The sequence below is a fragment of the Camelus ferus genome, chromosome 22, assembly GCF_009834535.1.
Source record: "Camelus ferus isolate YT-003-E chromosome 22, BCGSAC_Cfer_1.0, whole genome shotgun sequence".
NCBI lineage: Eukaryota > Metazoa > Chordata > Mammalia > Artiodactyla > Camelidae > Camelus > Camelus ferus.
Genome location: NC_045717.1, coordinates 26808859 through 26825150, shown reverse-complemented (window position 1 = coordinate 26825150; position 16292 = coordinate 26808859). Strand labels below are relative to the sequence as shown.

General features: G+C 61.4%; 1 protein-coding gene across 4 annotated transcripts; it reads left to right on the top strand.

Moving 5' to 3' along the window:
- The first annotated feature begins 56 nt into the window (after nucleotides 1–56).
- On the top strand, nucleotides 57–14303 carry ARHGAP45 (Rho GTPase activating protein 45). 4 transcript variants are annotated; one of them, XM_032466150.1, is made up of 23 exons: nucleotides 57–318; nucleotides 2315–2645; nucleotides 5692–5835; nucleotides 6035–6119; nucleotides 6203–6275; nucleotides 6457–6523; nucleotides 6651–6788; nucleotides 6904–6968; nucleotides 7170–7280; nucleotides 7356–7436; nucleotides 9087–9275; nucleotides 9509–9646; nucleotides 9746–9936; nucleotides 10042–10166; nucleotides 10247–10330; nucleotides 10501–10605; nucleotides 10715–10887; nucleotides 11119–11307; nucleotides 11404–11541; nucleotides 11796–12022; nucleotides 12105–12312; nucleotides 13008–13116; nucleotides 13472–14303. In XM_032466150.1, the coding sequence occupies exons 1-23, from the start codon at nucleotides 181–183 to the stop codon at nucleotides 13822–13824; spliced, it is 3462 nt and encodes a 1153-aa protein (XP_032322041.1). In that variant the 5' UTR covers nucleotides 57–180; the 3' UTR covers nucleotides 13825–14303. The 4 variants fall into 4 exon arrangements, with proteins under 4 accessions (XP_032322041.1, XP_032322039.1, XP_032322043.1 ...); XM_032466148.1 differs by lacking the exon at nucleotides 57–318 and adding an exon at nucleotides 948–1417; XM_032466152.1 differs by lacking the exon at nucleotides 57–318 and adding an exon at nucleotides 1517–1633.
- The last annotated feature ends 1989 nt before the right edge of the window (nucleotides 14304–16292 follow it).

Sequence of the window (16292 nt, the reverse complement as noted above, 5' to 3'; positions counted from 1 at the left end):
TTCTGGCACCTGAGGGCGGGAACTGTGAGCCGCTGGTCATAAAGTGGGCATGAGGTCAGGGCTCAGGAATGTCTCGGGCAGCTGGAGGAGCCCAGCAGCAGTGGCTCGGACCTCGGGCCTCCTGACCAGATCAGAAGCCCACCAGCTAGCCCTCATCCCCTGATCCTGGTCTCCAGAGAAATGAGTGGTGGGCAAAGGATCTTTAAGGGACTTTTGCACTGGGTTTGTGGATGGATCTGGGCCTGGAGGGCTGGATTTGGCGTGAGGGGCTGTGGCCTGCACGCCCTGTGCCCCGGAGATCCTCCTCTGCCCACTGAGGTCAGTGTGGGCCAGTGCTGGGGAGGTTGGACTGGCTGGGGTTTGGAGATGGGGGTTAGACTCCGGAAGGGGCAGGGAGGAAGACGTGGGGAGAGGAGATGGCTCAGATTAGGGGCGTTGAAGAGAAGAGATGGTCATGGGCGGGGAGGGGGTGCGTGGAGGACAGAAGGAGGTGGAGAGCTGGACACACTGCAGATTGCCCCAGCTCTGGGGGCCCTGCCAGGGAGGGGAGGAGGTGGCGGGGTGGCCTCAGGTGTGTTATCCGCCCGGCTGCTGGCTAGCTGTCCAGTGGTCATGGTCGATGTGTGTCCCTGGAATATGGAATTGGGGAGGTGTGGGGGGGGGGTGGGCTAAGACCAGCGCAGGTGTGAGGCGGAGGGGAGGTGACCCGCTGTGCCCCTTGCTGCCCAGGCCCTGAGGTCTGCAGGGGGCGTCACCAGAGGAGGGCGGGCACACCCAGGAAAGGACGGGGCCTAGAGGGATAGACGTCTATGTGTGGGGCATCCATTTCCTCCACGGAGCTCGGGGGCTTCTGAGCACGTGTCTGAGCCTGTCTCTGGAAGTCTGTGTCCTTCTGGTTGCATCTGGGTTGTCCAAGTGCGGGTCAGCGTCTCTGCAGTCGGCCGCAGTGCTGCGCGGTGCCTGCCTGGGGGCGCCAGTGCCAGGCTGGGGCACCTTGTCCAGCTCGCGCACGCGCAGAGCTCCTGAAACCGGAAGCGAGGGGGCGGGGCCTGGGACCCCACCTTCGAGCCCACTCTGCAGAGGGGCAGGCTGAGGCCGATGCTGGGGAGGGTCAGGGGCGGGTCTGCGTCACCGCCTCCGGAGGCCTTTTCCTGTTAGGGGGAAGCACCGCCAATGAGGGCTGGGCCTGTCACGTGGGCCTGACAGCTGGGGAGGGGGTGGCTCGCGGCAATGTGGTCCAGTGGCCACCTACACCAGGAGCTGCAGCGCTGAGACCCCCTAGCCCGGCCCACCTCGGGCCACTAGGGCCACTTGGCCCGGCCCCACCATGTTCTCCAGGAAGAAGCGGGAGCTCATGAAAACCCCTTCCATCTCGAAAAAGAACCGGGCGGGAAGCCCCTGCCCGCAGCCTTCGGGGGTGAGTGAGACTCTGCTCGGAGCGGGTGGGGACCTTGGAGCCACACCCGGGCAGCAGGGAGACAGAGGGGTACCCTGTGCTCGGGGCCTGGCCGGGCAGGGGCTGGGCAGGGCCATGCTGGGGCAGCGGCGGAGGGCTCAAACCAGCTACAGCCCCTGCCGGGCCAGACTTCAGGGGCCACGCAGGACAGGCTGGGCCCCCAGCGTTCAGCTCATGGTCAGAGCCCTTCGGGATGGCCGCTGCACCCTCCGATCCCTTCCAGGGCCAGCTGTGGGGTCCAGGGAGTGGGTGGGGCGGGTGCCAGGGTGTGGGCGCCCTGGGTCTGAGACTCTGTATGGTGGGGGCTCAGGGAATCTGGGGCCTCCAGGCACTGTGAGATGTGAGGACCACTAGGTGGATGGTTTAGTGGGAGCAGAGTGAAGAAGAAGATCTCTGGGTGTAAGGCCTGGGGGTGTCTCCACAGGCTGGGGGCATCTGCAAGGCCTGGGGGGAGTCCACGGGACTCAGGGGCCTCGGGAATCGAGGCGGTGTCTTTACCAGCGAGTAGGGTTGCCTGCAGTGGCCTAGCCTGAGAGGAGCCAGAGGTTGAGGACCCTCTCCTGGCCCTCCCTACCCCCCAGGAAGTGAGGTGCCCCTCCCCCGCACCCTTGCAGGCCCCGCCCCTGGCTGTGGTTTGGGCAGACCGTTGTTTGTGAAAGCTCTGGGGAAGAGGATGTTGGGTAACAGGTGTGGGAGGGGCACGACCCCAAATCTCAGCCCACTAACCTGTGGCCTTTGACCCCTGCAGGGTCAGGCTGAAGACCTTCCCGAGCCCCACTTCACTTCTGGGGAAGCTAAGGCAGGGCTAGGTGGCAAACCTACTCTACCAGCGCCCCCTCCCCTCTCCTCCCCGACCAGGAGCTGCCCAGGAGAGATGGGGCTGACGCAGTGTCCCTCGGACCCAGCCTGGAACCACCAACTGTGGCCTCAAATGCCAAGGCCACTGGCACACTCAAGAGGCCCACCAGCCTGAGCCGCCACGCCAGTGCTGCTGGCTTCCCGCTGTCTGGAGCCAGCACCTGGACGCTAGGCCGCAGCCACCGCAGCCCACTGGCAGCAGCCAGCCCGGCTGAGGTACCCATCCAGGGGCCTGGTCCCGACTCCGTGGAGGACATCTCCCACCTGCTGGCTGACGTGGCCCGCTTTGCCGAGGGCCTCGAGAAGCTGAAGGAGTGTGTTCTGCATGATGGTGAGAACCGGCCAGGACACCGAGGCCTGGGTGGAAGGCAGGGCCAGACACAGATGCCCCAAACCCTGTGGGGTCAAGACAGGATAGAGGGAGGGACTTGGGGAGGCTAGAAGGAGGTTGTAGGGAGGGCTTCTTGGAAAAACCCATTGCAGAAGGGTTCTGAGGGATATATAGGAGTTTGGTGGCAACTAGGAAGGAATGGCATTGAGGCAGAGTGAATGTCATATACACAGACTCAGAAACATGAAACAGATATGAATTTGTGGGAACAAGGTTGGGGTGTATGAATTGTGTGAGGCTGAAGGCATTGAGACTGGCAAGCAGAAGGACCCTGGACATTAACCTGAGGGCGGTGAGGAGACATAGAAGGTGTTAGAGCAGAGGTGGAACGAGGTGAGATCTGTGTGTTGGACTGAAACGGACTGGAGGTGGGCTTAAGTCTCAATGGAGAGAGATTCAAGAGGGACAAGGGGCAGGGCTGGCACGTAAACTGTGGGAGTGAGTGGCCTGTGGGATGGCAGTTCCGTTTTTTCCTTGCACGCGTCCGCTGACAGCCCAGCTTCCTGCCGAGTTATTTTCATCTGCTTCCTGTTTGTCCCTGGCAGCCAGAGAGGGCACTGTGATCTCTCCTCCCGGAAACCGCAGTGCCAGGGCCATGGTAAACACTTTGACTTGCTCCTCCAGGTGCCCATTTTACAGATGAGGAAACTAAGGCCCAGAGTGGGCCCCTGACTTCTAGCTCACCCAGCCAAGGAGGGGCCGGAGCCGAAATTAGACCTCAGCCTGGAGAGAGACCTCAGCTCTGCAGGCGTTAGTGGGGTGCTCTACTGGTGCTACGCCTGCTGGGTGGGGAGTGGCAGCCCCTGGGCTGGAAGGAGGTGGGCGCCATAGTTGTTTCCCGGGGAAACTCTAATCTCGGTTCCTTTCCTATCCTGGAGGTTCCTTGGAGGCCAGGCCTGGGTGGAGTTGAGCTCTTGGGCATCCTGCAGGAGGCTGGGCCAGGGCCAGGTACCCTGCTTTGCATCTAGGGGCAGCCCTGGGCTGAGGGGCTGAGAGGATGTGGGTTCGAGTTCCAGTGCTGCCCCTGCTGGGCTGAGGCTCTAGACCAGCGGTCCCCTCTCTAAGCCTCAGGTGTCTTCAATGTGAAATAGGGTAATGATACGCCAGGCAGGGTTGCTGACTGTAACCAGATGCCCTCTGCATATAGTGCCTATTGTGGGGTTAGTGAGACCCATACAGCGACTTGGTGACCCCTGTGCTGTCAGCGGAGGAAGCGGCGGCAGAGGTGGGGGGAGTGCGCCAGGATCCACGTGGGCGGGGCGGGGTGTCCCCGCGCCTCCTGACGTCCTGAGCCTCGGCCGGCCTGTTTCCCTGCCTACCCTTGGCCCGCCCCACCCTGAATCGAATTAAGGCTCCTTGAGTCTCGGACTCCTGCTCCCCAGTCCTGGGAGCTGAAAACCCCAGCCAGGGCTAGTGGGACGCCGGGGCGGAGCCTTTCCCGGCGGGGGCGGGGTCTTCGGACCGGCCAGAGCCGGTTTGGCTGCGGAGGACCGAGCACCAAAGACCCTGGACCTGTAGGTCGTCTAGTCCGTCCTGCGCGTTCACGGAGGTCCCCGCGCGCTCACGGTCGAGCCATGTGTATCTGCGGGACGGTGCACCTGGCTCTGCACCAGGGCCCCGTCTGCTGCCAGACGGGGCCCCGAGGTGAGGGGACTGTGCGGGGTGCAGGGGTCTGGCTGCGAGCACGTGGAGCTTGGGGCATTTACCACCAGTCCATGGGGGGACACAGGGCTGCCAGGCACTTGCCTTGGCCGTGCCAAGCTGGGCATATCTGAGCTTAGCCAGAATCCCACCTGCCGTTGGCTTCCCAGGTTGGGATGCTGCGCGACAGGAGTGGCTGAGGCCCAGGCAAGAGGGGCCGGTGCTTGGAAGGAGTGTCCTGGGAAGGGGCGTGTCCTGGCCTTTCCTCTCCTGGCTTCCCTGGTTTTCTGACGCTCCTTCCCGCCTCCTTGAGTTGGCCTTGGATTCAGGCAGCAAATTGCACCCAGGTCTGAGGCACCGGGCTGTATCTGGAGCAGGCATTCCGTGGAGGGGGTCTCCCTGTGGGTGGCATTCAGCCAGGGGCCTCAGTGCTGCAAAGGGATCAGGCACCTCTTTTTAGGTTCCACTCTTTTGGTTTTGGTTTGGTTTTGAGCATCACCTACCAGGCACAGAGTTAGGGTCCACAGGTGTGAAAGTTATCCTCCCAACTGGTGGCCAGGCTCCTCCTGGGTCTCAGAGTCTGGTCATTCCTTCCCTATCCACGCATTCCTGTGGCTTGGTTTCCACTAGATGGTGCATGTTTTGCACACACTGTTCTGCTTGTGCACACTGCTTTTTTTCAATTAAGAACATTTGAGGAGGGCATTTAAAGCTACTTTCCAAGATGCAGATATGACCTCAACCCTCCTTTGCTCTAACACCTTCTGTGGCTCCCCATTGCCCTTGAGATAAAGTCAGGCAGGATCTATCTGGCTGGCATTCTCATGCCTTCAGAGCTAGTGTAGATTTGAAAGCTGTTTGATCCTTGAGAACTGACTTCTCCATTCTGTGCCTCTTTCCTCATTTGCCAAATGGGGGTGATGACAGTGTCTGCACCATGGGGTGGCTGTCTGGGGAGAGTGAGATAACGAGGTGTTTAAGCCCCAGTGTCCAGGCATGCAGGGCTGGGAGAGAGCTGGACAGAGCCTTGAGGGTTTGGGGCAGGGAAGGGGCCAGGTGGGCTGCATGGAGGAGGAAGGACCAGGACTACAAATTTGAAGGGAAGCAGGAGTTTGTTTTCTGGAGGGACGAGGAAAGAATGTTCTGTGCAGGACTACATAAGCCAACGTCTATGCCTTGGTTGAGCTGGCCAGCAGTTCAGAGAGGAACATTGCTCCCACTGAGGTCACAGGCCGAGCCTCAGACAGCTGCCCTCCCATCTCTGCCTGTCTCCCCACTTGGGGACAGGGGCTCTGAGGAGGAGGTGGGCCCCTCTCTCCCTGCTCACACCCACTCTGCCCAGCAGACCTCCTGGAGGCCCGCCGGCCACTGGCCCATGAGTGCCTGGGTGAGGCCCTACGTGTGATGTACCAGGTCATGTCCAAGTACCCGCTGCTGAACACAGTGGAGACGCTTACAGCTGCTGGCACCCTTATTGCCAAGACCAAAGGTCAGTTGGCTAGGGTGGGGCAGAAATGGCTTTCTGCCTGGGAGGGCTCCCTGAAGGAGGGGATGTTTGAAGTGGGTTTTGAAGGATGCATAGGAGTCTGATAGACCCAACAGCTCCAATGTTACCCCTTCAGTTAGTTGCACAGGTGGTTACCTCCCAGACTAGGCCAAACCCTCTTTTCCTCGTCTCTGCACTTCAGCCTTCCATTATGAGTGCAACAACGAGTCTGACAAGCGGGAGTTTGAGAAGGCCTTGGAGACCATTGCCGTGTCCTTCAGTAGCACGTGAGCATGGGGCCAGCGACGCCGGGGTGGGGAATCGTGGGGACCTGTGTGCCTCTTGACATCTGCACCCCCCTGCCCTGCAGTGTGTCTGAGTTCCTCATGGGTGAAGTGGACAGTAGCATCCTCCTGTCAGTGCCCCTTGGGGACCTGGGCCAGGTGAGTCGGGGTAGCCTGGAGGCTGCATGGGGTCAGGCTGGCAGGGTGGGTGAGTCACCCCAGCTCCCTCTGTGGACTGTGGTCCCCTGCTCTGTCCAGGGTTGTGGTGACTGTCTCCTGCAGGGTGGGAATCAAACAGGCCCCAGCCCTGGCTGGACTCACCTGTTTTCCCCCTGTGCAGTCCGTGGAGAATCTGTATGGACAGGGGAGTGAGGGCGCCCCACCCAGCACCGACGACTGTGATGTGGGTGAGTCTCGGAACCACAGAGCGGGTGGCACGTGCTCAAGTGGTGGGCCGAGCGGCGGAGGACTCGGGCAAAGGCTGGAAGGAAAGGTGGGCTGAGGGGGAGCCCGGGCTGAGCAGACCCCCCACAGGCTGCCTGGCCCCGGAGGAGGTGGACATGCTGCTGCAGCGCTGTGAGGGCGGCGTGGATGCAGCGCTGCAGTACGCCAAGAACATGGCCAAATACATGAAGGACCTCATTGGCTACCTGGAGAAGCGGATGGCCCTGGGTGCGAGCCGGACAGGGTTAGGGCGGGGGTCTGGCTGGGGGGCCCTGCCCCGCCCCGCCCCGCCCCTCCCCGCCCCTCCCATCCCCCCTGCACTCACACCTCTCCCTGCCTGCAGAGATGGACTTTGCCAAAGGCCTGCAGAAGATCGTGCACAACTGCAGACAGAACGTCATGCAGGAGGTGGGGGCCCCTGGGGTACTGGGCAGGGTCCCTCAGGCCTGGGTGTGAGTCTAGGCCCCTCCGAGAAGGGCTGAAGGAAAGGGGCTTCCTGTCTACACTACAGTAGCTGAGATGGCAGGGCTTCCACGAGGGCGTGGGGTGCTGGGGCCCCCTCCTGTCCCACCCCTGTGACTGCCGCCCCCCGCCCCCCGCCCCCCGCAGCCCCACATGCCCCTCCTGTCCATCTACTCGCTGGCACTGGAGCAGGACCTGGAGTTTGGCCACGGCATGGTGCAGGCAGCGGGCACGCTGCAGACCCAGACCTTCATGCAGGTGGGCTGCACCCAGGGTAGGGTGGGTGGGAAGGAGGGCGCTGCAGGCCCCACTCATGCCCGTCTTCCCCCCCAGCCTCTGAACCTGAGGCGGCTCGAGCACGAGAAGCGCAGAAAGGAGATCAAGGAGGCTTGGCACCGCGCCCAGAGGAAGCTGGTACCGCGGGGCTGTGGGGGTGGGATGGGGCAGGACGGGCTGGCCTGCGCATGCTCAGGCCCCCTAGCAGAGACTGGAGGGGATCCTTTCCAGAGTTTCGTGGATACCCGGGACCATGGCCTTCTGTGCCCATGTGGGGCTGGCTGCGGTGTCACAGGCTGGAGCGGGTCCTGACTACAAGGTGTTCCAGCCCCATCAGCCCCAGCTATGTCAGGAGTGACCTTGGCCCCTATCACTGTCCCCGTTCAGTCATGGGGAGAAACGGTGTCCCCTGAGGCCACCAGGAACAGGCCTGGGTTGGAGGGAAACTGAGGCTCTCTCAGGTCTGGTGGATACTCCAGGTTCCTGCATGTTATTCTTTTCTCACCTCTCCTTTGGGCTGTTCCAAAGGCACTGGTATCTTTTGGGTTTCTTTTTAGGTCTGTTAACAGGGTCTGTGGTGCAGTGTCCACACGGCGCCAGCTGCAGCTAGTGGCGTCCTGTGGCCTCCCCAGCACATCTGGCAAGTGTGCCTCCCCGTCTTCTGTACACTGGCTGACAGCTTGCCGAGGCCCCGGTCTGCCTCCGGCCTTTCACCCTCACCTCCACATCCAGGGACTTGCCCCGTTTCAGTCCCTATGAAGCTCCTTGTCCCTTCTCCTCTGCTACAGGTGTTCAGCTGCAGCACTGTGTGGCTTATTCCACTAAATTCCTATTCGTGAGCACTTCAGTTGTTGTTGAGCTGTTGCTGTTTCAAACACCACTGCTGTGACGTGCTTGTGCCCTTGTCTCAGACAGGTGACCTAGCATTTATCTCTGATCAGTGTCCAAAAGGTAGTGGCTGAATCATGGGGTGAGTGTATGAGCTGCCCTTCTGAGCCGCAGCCTTTCTTCTCCTTTTCCGTGAGCTCTAAGTTGCTCACCTTGGATTGGATGGTACTCTGTTTCTTATTGATTTGCCAGAACTCTTTACATATTAGAGACCCCAGCCCTTGATGATAGGTGTTACAGACTCCCCTACCCCCAATTTAGCGTTTTGACTTTTGATTTAACCTGTGGCCGGTTTTGCCAGTTGAAACCCACGACTGTTAGTAGTAGTCTTTTCATTTATGGCTTCTGGGTTCTGTGTCATGCATGGAAAGGCCTTCCCCACACTGTGTTTATTTTTAAAAATTCTTCTGTGGTTTCTTCTAGTACTTGTATGAGTTCTCTTCTTTATGCTTAAACCTCTGATGGTGTAGGCTGCAAGCTGTGGCCCCCAGAAGGCGCACTCGGTTTTGACTAAGTGCTCTTCCTGCCAACCCTGAGGGTGCCTGACTTCCTGTCTGGGTGGCCTCACTGTTTTCATCTGTAAGAAGGGAAGTGAGAGAGACAAGCACAAGTGGCTGGTAGCAGGGGTGGGTGTAGGTGTAAGAAGACGATGCCATCCATGCCTTCTTCAGAGCTTAGGTGTGTTCAGCCTCCCCAGCTGTGAAATGGGCACCCCGGATGCTGGCTCCTTCTGGGGCCTTGGAGATGCCACTTCCTATTCTTCCACCATCAGTTCTTGGGCGGGGACCTCTGTTTGCTCAACTGGCTGTAGGATCTTGGGACAAGAGATGTGGGTGGTGGAGGTCCCTAACTCGGTGTCTGGCTGATGGGGGCGCTGTCTGCTCACTCCCACGCCTGCAGCAAGAGGCGGAGTCCAACCTGCGTAAGGCCAAGCAGGGCTACGTTCAGCGCTGCGAGGACCACGACAAGGCCCGCTTCCTGGTGGCCAAGGCGGAGGAAGAGCAGGCAGGCACCGGGCCTGGGGCAGGGGGCGTGGCCTCCAAGACTCTGGACAAGCGGCGGCGCCTGGAGGAGGAGGCCAAGAACAAGGTGCGGGCTGGTGAGGTGCAGGCTGGAGAGGGGCCGAGGAGGCCATGCCTGTGGCGGCAGGCCCTGACCCTGGTGCAGAACTGCCTGCTTCTGTCCAGGCTGCATCTCCTGCCAGGAACGCCTGCCTTCCCCTCCTTCTCTGCCTGGCTGATTTCCGTGTGGGGTCTGACGATGCCTTGAGGGCAGAACCTCGGGCTGAGGTCTCTCTGGGTATGCCCTTGTCCCCACCCCAGGCGGAGGAAGCCATGGCCACATACCGCACATGTGTGGCGGATGCTAAGACACAGAAGCAGGAGCTGGAGGACACCAAGGTGACCGCACTCCGGCAGATCCAGGAGGTCATCCGGCAGAGCGACCAGACCATCAAGTCTGTGCGTGCGGTGCCCCCGCGCTCACCGCAGTGGGGTGGGCGGGGCAGCTGCGGGGCCCGCCTCCTGACTCACGCTGTCTGCGCCCTGCCCTGCCCGCAGGCCACCATCTCCTACTACCAGATGATGCACATGCAGACGGCCCCGCTGCCTGTGCTCTTCCAGATGCTGTGCGAGAGCAGCAAGCTGTACGACCCGGGCCAGCAGTATGCTTCCCACGTGCGCCAGCTGCAGCGCGGCGAGGAGCCCGATGTGCACTATGACTTTGAGCCCCACGTCTCCGCCAACGCCTGGTACGCCGTCTGCGCATGCTCGGGGAAGCCCTGCGATCACGGTGGGTGCGGCGAGCCTCTTTGACCCCCGTCGTGGCCCCCCCTTTTGGCTGTTGGCCCCACCAGGTCCCCGGTCATGCGCGCCCGGAAGGGCAGCTTCAATGTGGGCGATGCCACGGGGACGGAGGCCGCGGGCAGCCCCCTGGAGGAAGGTGGGCCCAGCGATGGGACTCTTGTCAAGGAGCGCAGGGGTAAGTGTCTGGTGCGCTTGGATATGCCTCCCTGCAGCCCACCTCAGCCCTTCACTAGGGATGCCTCCTTCCACACGCAGGTGGGCGCGGACACCAGGTGCACAAATCCTGGCCGATCTCCATCTCAGACTCCGATGCCAGTCTGGACCCCAGCCCTGGCTCAGGTGAGGGGCCTCCCTGGCTGGCGGGGCGTGGAAAGCTGCTGCCCCTCCCAGACTTCAGTGGGCCCACCGTGCAGCTGGAGTGATGGGGAGTGCCAGCTGAGGGCCTTCTGGGGAGTGTCCTGCCTGGAGCCTCCTGGCTCAGGGTGTCTAATGCCCTGTTTCCTCCTCAGGGGACTTTAAGAAGTTCGAGCGGATGTCGTCCAGTGGCACCATGTCGTCCAGCGAGGAACTGGCAGACCAGGAAGGCAGTGCAGGGACGTCAGCCTTTGAGCAGGGTGAGGGGGCCCCTGGGCTGGGAGAGGTGGGGGGGTATTTGGACCCCCATCTGTGGGCCTGGCCCTGACTGACCTTGGTGACACTGACCACCCGCCCCCTCCCCACCAGCTGACCTCAACGGCATGGCCCCGGAGCTGCCAGTGGCCATGCCCAGCGGGCCCTTCCGTCATGTGGGGCTGTCTAAGGCAGCCCGTACCCACCGGCTCCGGAAGCTCCGCACACCGGCCAAGTGCCGGGAGTGCAACAGCTATGTCTATTTCCAGGGGGCCGAGTGCGAGGAGGTGAGTGGCCGGCCCGGGGAAGGCTGGGCGCAGGGGCAGCAGCCGGGCGCCAGCACTTTGCATGCAGAGCGCTGGCGGGAAGTGAAGCTAGAAGCGGGTGGTGGCTCCTGTCAGGAGGGCGCCCCAGGCACAGGCACAGTCAGCGCAGGGGCTAGCGGCCGGGCGTCAGGGGAGTCTGCGCTGCGCTGGGGTGGGGAAGGCCTGCTCACTCCGTGCTCGGCTCTCCCCCAGTGTTGCCTGGCCTGCCACAAGAAGTGCCTGGAGACCCTGGCCATCCAGTGCGGCCACAAGAAGCTGCAAGGCCGCCTGCAGCTCTTCGGCCAGGACTTCAGCCAGGCTGCCCGCAGCGCCCCCGACAGCGTGCCCTTCATCGTCAAGAAGTGCGTCTTCGAGATTGAGCAGCGGGCACTGCGCACGAAGGTGACCACCGGGGCCACAGCGCTGGGGGTTCCGTCCTAGGGGCTGTACAGGGAGGGGAGCTGGGCGTGGGCTGAGGTTGACTGCGGGCTTCCACAGGGCATCTACCGGGTCAATGGGGTGAAGACACGTGTGGAGAAGCTGTGCCAGGCCTTCGAAAACGGCAAGGAGCTGGTGGAACTGTCGCAGGCTTCGCCACACGACATCAGCAACGTCCTCAAACTCTACTTGCGTCAGGTGAGACAGATGGGGACAGGGCAGAGCAGATCCTGGGCGGGACCTTAGCTTGACGGGAGGCGTGGCCTGAGCGCGATGGGCGTGGCCAGTGCCTGGCCTGGGGCAGTGGTACCTCAGAGGCATAGTCAGTATAGGGTGGGTGGAACCAGCACCTGGCCGGGGGGGGGGGGGGGGGGGGGGGCCTTCTAGGTCAGGGGCGTGGCCAAGGCAGGCCAGGCCCACTGACTCCCCATACCTGACCCATCGCTCCGCAGCTGCCCGAGCCGCTCATCTCCTTCCGCCTCTACCATGAGCTTGTGGGGTTGGCCAAGGACAGCCTGAAGGCAGAAGCCGAGGCCAAGGCAGTGTCCCGAGGACAACTGGATGCCACTGAGAGGGAGGCTGCAGCCGTGGCCATGGCTGGCCGGCTGCGGGAACTCCTGCGGGACCTGCCAGCGGAGAACCGGGCAACACTGCGGTACCTGATGCGGCACCTGCGCAGGTGAGGGCTGCCCAGGCAGGAGTCGAGGGTGGCAGGGTCCCAGGAGCCGCTCACACCTACTCCTATGCCTTCCACCCCCCAGGATCGTGGAGGTGGAGCAGGACAACAAGATGACCTCGGGGAACCTGGGAATCGTGTTTGGGCCCACGCTGCTGCGGCCCCGGCCCACGGAGGCCACTGTGTCCCTCTCCTCCCTGGTCGACTACCCCCACCAGGCCTGCATCGTGGAGACCCTCATCACCCACTACAGCCTGGTCTTCGAGGAGCCTGAGGAGGCGCCCGGGGGCCAGGTGAGGGCTGTCTGCTCTAAGCGAGGGGCACAGGGCTCCATGAATGTGGCTGGGGGCCTGGAGTCTGGCTTGCGGGGTACCAGGATGGGGAGAACGTCAGGCAGACATCTGGCTAGGATAGGGCTGTCGGGGTGGCCTCCAAGGTATCTTTTAAGCAAAGAACTGGACAAGTGTGGGTTCAACTCTGTGGGCTCAGCTCCAGATGGTGCAAAGGTCCTCCAGCCTTCCCTCTGCCCTTGCCTGAGCTCCTGTCAAGCCTGCATGGGACCAGCTGCCCCAGCCCCTCCCATTCCCCACCTCTTGGCACCAGCAGCTCGTCCCTGTGCTCTGGCTTTTGAGCACTCAGCAGGGTCCCCCGCCGCTGGGCCTCACTTCCTGCCACCAGCTCTTGTTTCTGCTAGTCCAAGTAGTGTTGGAGCAGCACCTTGCTCCTGTGCTCAGAGTCCCCGGGCGTCTTTAATCCTTCTCCTGGCATCTTGGTGTTGAGGGGAGGCTCCTGTGCCGGTGTCCATGTGGGGATTCAGCCTTTCTGGCCTGAGCCTTCTGCCCTCTTTGCACAAGCTCAGCCTGCTCACGACATGAGAATAGGGGTCCTCATGTGTTCAGCTGCTGTGGGTGTTGTTAATTTACAAGACATAAAATGGGACTTGGAATGGTACCGTGGTACCTCCCTGACCTCCGTCCCACCCCTGCAGGATGGGATGTCCAACCAGCGGGCCGAGGTGGTGGTCCAGGTGCCCTACCTGGAGACGAGTGGGGGCGTGGCCTTCCCCCTGGAGGAGGAGGCTGAGGACGGGGCCCTCGGTGAGTGGGGCAGCCCTAGGGGTGCTGGGCAGGTGGCGGGTGAGGCACTGGGCCTGGAAGCTGCACTCTGATTTGCTTCCCAGAGACCACGTGGGTCACCTGTTTGTTCACTGTCTTACCTTGTTACAAACTCTCGCAGAGATACCCTTTCAGGTGTTTTGCTGACGCTGAGAAATGGGCATCTAAGACGAGAACTACCCCAAAGTTTGAGACTTTGTGCACCCCTGCTTCCCCTGGGGTTCCGAGCGGGAAGTGGCCTGCTGAGGGGCTGCCTCAGCATCATGGGAGGTGGAGGCCCAGTCGCCCTCCTGCTCACAGGACCACGGTCTCTCTCTCTCTGCCCCGGACCTCCCAGAATCCCACATCACCTCCAACGACTCTGACTCAGAGCTGGAGGAGGCCGTGGACCTGCAGTCCCCGGCGGCCATCCTCGTGCAGCACCAGCTGAACTTCCTGGAGAAGCAGGGGAGCCAGGCCGGCGCCGAGGGCGGCCAGGGCAGCCGCAGTGGCAGTGAGGAGCAGCTGGACCCCGGGGAGGACGGAGACACACCCTGGAAGGGCCTTGGGGAGGACCCGGCCCAGCGGCTCTCTGAGTACAACACCAACCAGTGCAACAACGCGGCTGCGGCCCGGCTGCCGGCCATGAGGCTCCGCGGCGGGCGGGTCGCGACAGGCACCGGCCCGGAGAGGCAGCCGGAGTTTGTCTAGCTGGGGTGCTGGGCCCGTCCCGCTCCTGTCCCGCACATAGCCCTGGGCTCAGCCAAGCCATCGCCTCACCAGAGGCCTCTTCTTCTGGCCCACAGTGGTGAGGGCAACACTGGATAGCTTTCCCAGAAGCTTCTGCCCTGCAGCCCTCTGCACGCCCAGCAGGCCTGGCTCCCCAAGGGAGAGGATTTGCTTTCAGGAGTTGCCCAGGGGCTGTGGTAGAGGGACCCCCTGAGCAGCCTCTGCCTGCCCTGGGCTGTGGAGGCCCGCAGTAGCCGGGAGGAGGACTGGAAACTTCTGCAGACAGCAGGCCTCAGTGGGCCCCGGACGTCCTGGCTTTTATGGAAAACCACGTAGACACCTGGAGTTCAGGAACATGTTGAGATGACACACAGAAAACCGGGTTGGACACCTGGGCTTTGGGAACACGATGTGCTTTGACGTCAACGTTTACTTTGCTTACAATAAAGTCTTTAACCTGATTCCGTCTCCTCTGGCGGCAGCACCCTAGGGACCAGGACACAGAGGGCCCTTAGCACCCCTGGCGTTCCCCGCTGGGGTTGAGGTGAAGGGAAATCCCCGCCCCGCGAGGTGCGTGAGCCCAGGCGGCCACGCGGCCCCAGCCGCGATTGTGGCCAGTGCATGCGAGGAGCTGCAGCTGAAATCCCTTTGGACGGAAGAGCCTGGGGAAGGCCGCAGCCACCGTCCGGGCCAGCACAGCGAGGACCCTCCCAGTGCCTGCTCCCGACCCCTCACCCAGCTGAGAGACCCCACAGTCCGCTCAGAACTATCCACCTGATATAAAATGAAGACGAATTTCACACCCGGTCATGGTACGAGCAGCTGGGGAGAGCAGGGGCATCCGTTCCTGGCACAGAACAGCCCCAGACGGCAGCCCCTAGCAGGCCTAGGTAAGGCTGGGCCGCGGCGGTCAGAGGCTCTGCCTCCGCAGACGCCTCCCAGAGCCAGCGAACTACAACCCAGTGCGTTCCGCAAACGGGGCCGGGGCCGGGGCCACGTGTGAAACGCTGGCAGCAGAGCTGAGCACTGCAGCAGGGGGAAACGGGCAAAACCCCAGAATATCTCACCGTCAGATCCTTCACAGAAAGCTTCCTGACCCCTGACCTACATTTTTTTTAGAGGAGGACGGAATTAGGTTTTTATGTTAACAGAGGTACTTGGGGGTGAACCCAGGACCCTGTGTGTGCTAGGAACATGCTCCACCATTTAGCTGTATCCTCGCTCCCATCAACATCTTTAAAACAGGATTGTGGAGACAGAACCACCGCCAGCGTCGTGCTCGGCTGGACAGCAGCTTCACACTTCTCAGCGTCAGCCCAAAGGCTGAAAGCATGGGAGCCACTTCGAAGGAGCCTGACGGACGGCTAACGCCTCGCGTGAGGTGCCTGGTAGTGCGGCAATCCACAGGCCTTCACAGGCTGCTCTGGCTCCAGGCATGGCCTGACCCAGGCTCACAGCGCATCCCAGGGGCCAGGGGGCTGCTTGAAAGCCAGGCCCCCTCCTCACCTCACCCCCGACCCCCAAGAGGGAGCACCGCTGAGGCAGATGTCAAAACCAATCTCAGGGACTTGGAACAGGCCATGCTTGGTGGCACAAGCAGGCAGAACTGGTCCCACTGGAAGAAGGGGGCTGGGGGGTAATCTCTACTACACCCTCTAAAGCCAGAGACTTGACCGACAGCATCCAAGGCCACGCATCCAGGGACAGGTTTGTCCCCAACCTGGGGACCAAGCAAACCCAACCAAAAGCAAGAGGAATTTTCAAGGAGTTGATGAGTGTAGAACTCATTTCTACACTCATTTCTACACAAGAATAACCAAGGTGCTTTTTTTTAATTGCAAGTTACACATATTTACTGTTTTTGCCATTTTTAAGTGCACAGTTCCCAGACACTAAGCACACAGTCACTCACAGTCATGCAAGCATCCCCACCCTGTGTCTCCAGAACTTTCTCACCTCCCCAAACTGAAACTGTCTCCATTAAACAGACTCCCCTTCCCCTCCCCCAGCCCCACCCCCCATCTATTTCCTGTCTCTCTGGATGTGACTCCTCCAGGTCCTCCTGTGAGTGGGATCAGACAGTAGTTGTCCTTTGATCTGGCTCATTTTGGCCAAGACAGTTTTGGGAGAAGGAGGGACCTGTTCCACCATCAAATGCTATATAAAACCATGACTTCTAAGATCTTCATTTACCAATAGAGAAAAGGCGGACCTCAAAACAGACCCTGTGCACCTGCGCATTTACTGTGAGAGCGGTGATTCACGGCAGTGAGGAAAGAACCTCTGGCTACTCGATAAATGGTGTCAAGACCACTTTCTGGGGTGAGGTTACAGCCCTGGGTCGTATGACACCCAGGCGCCAGGAAGGTGAGTCTGAACCACGGGGACATCACCCAGCCCCCAAGGAAAGAACAAACCAGTGCTGGTGAGGACGCAGAGACACCGAGTCC

Coding starts and splice junctions, on each gene's coding strand:
- ARHGAP45 (XM_032466150.1), top strand. CDS start 181: ATGAGTGGTGGGCAAAGGATCTTTAAGGGACTTTTGCACTGGGTTTGT. Junction 10,606..10,714: donor GACGTCAGCCTTTGAGCAGG/GTGAGGGGGCCC, acceptor CCTCCCCACCAG/CTGACCTCAACGGCATGGCC. Junction 12,313..13,007: donor AGGAGGCGCCCGGGGGCCAG/GTGAGGGCTGTC, acceptor CCACCCCTGCAG/GATGGGATGTCCAACCAGCG.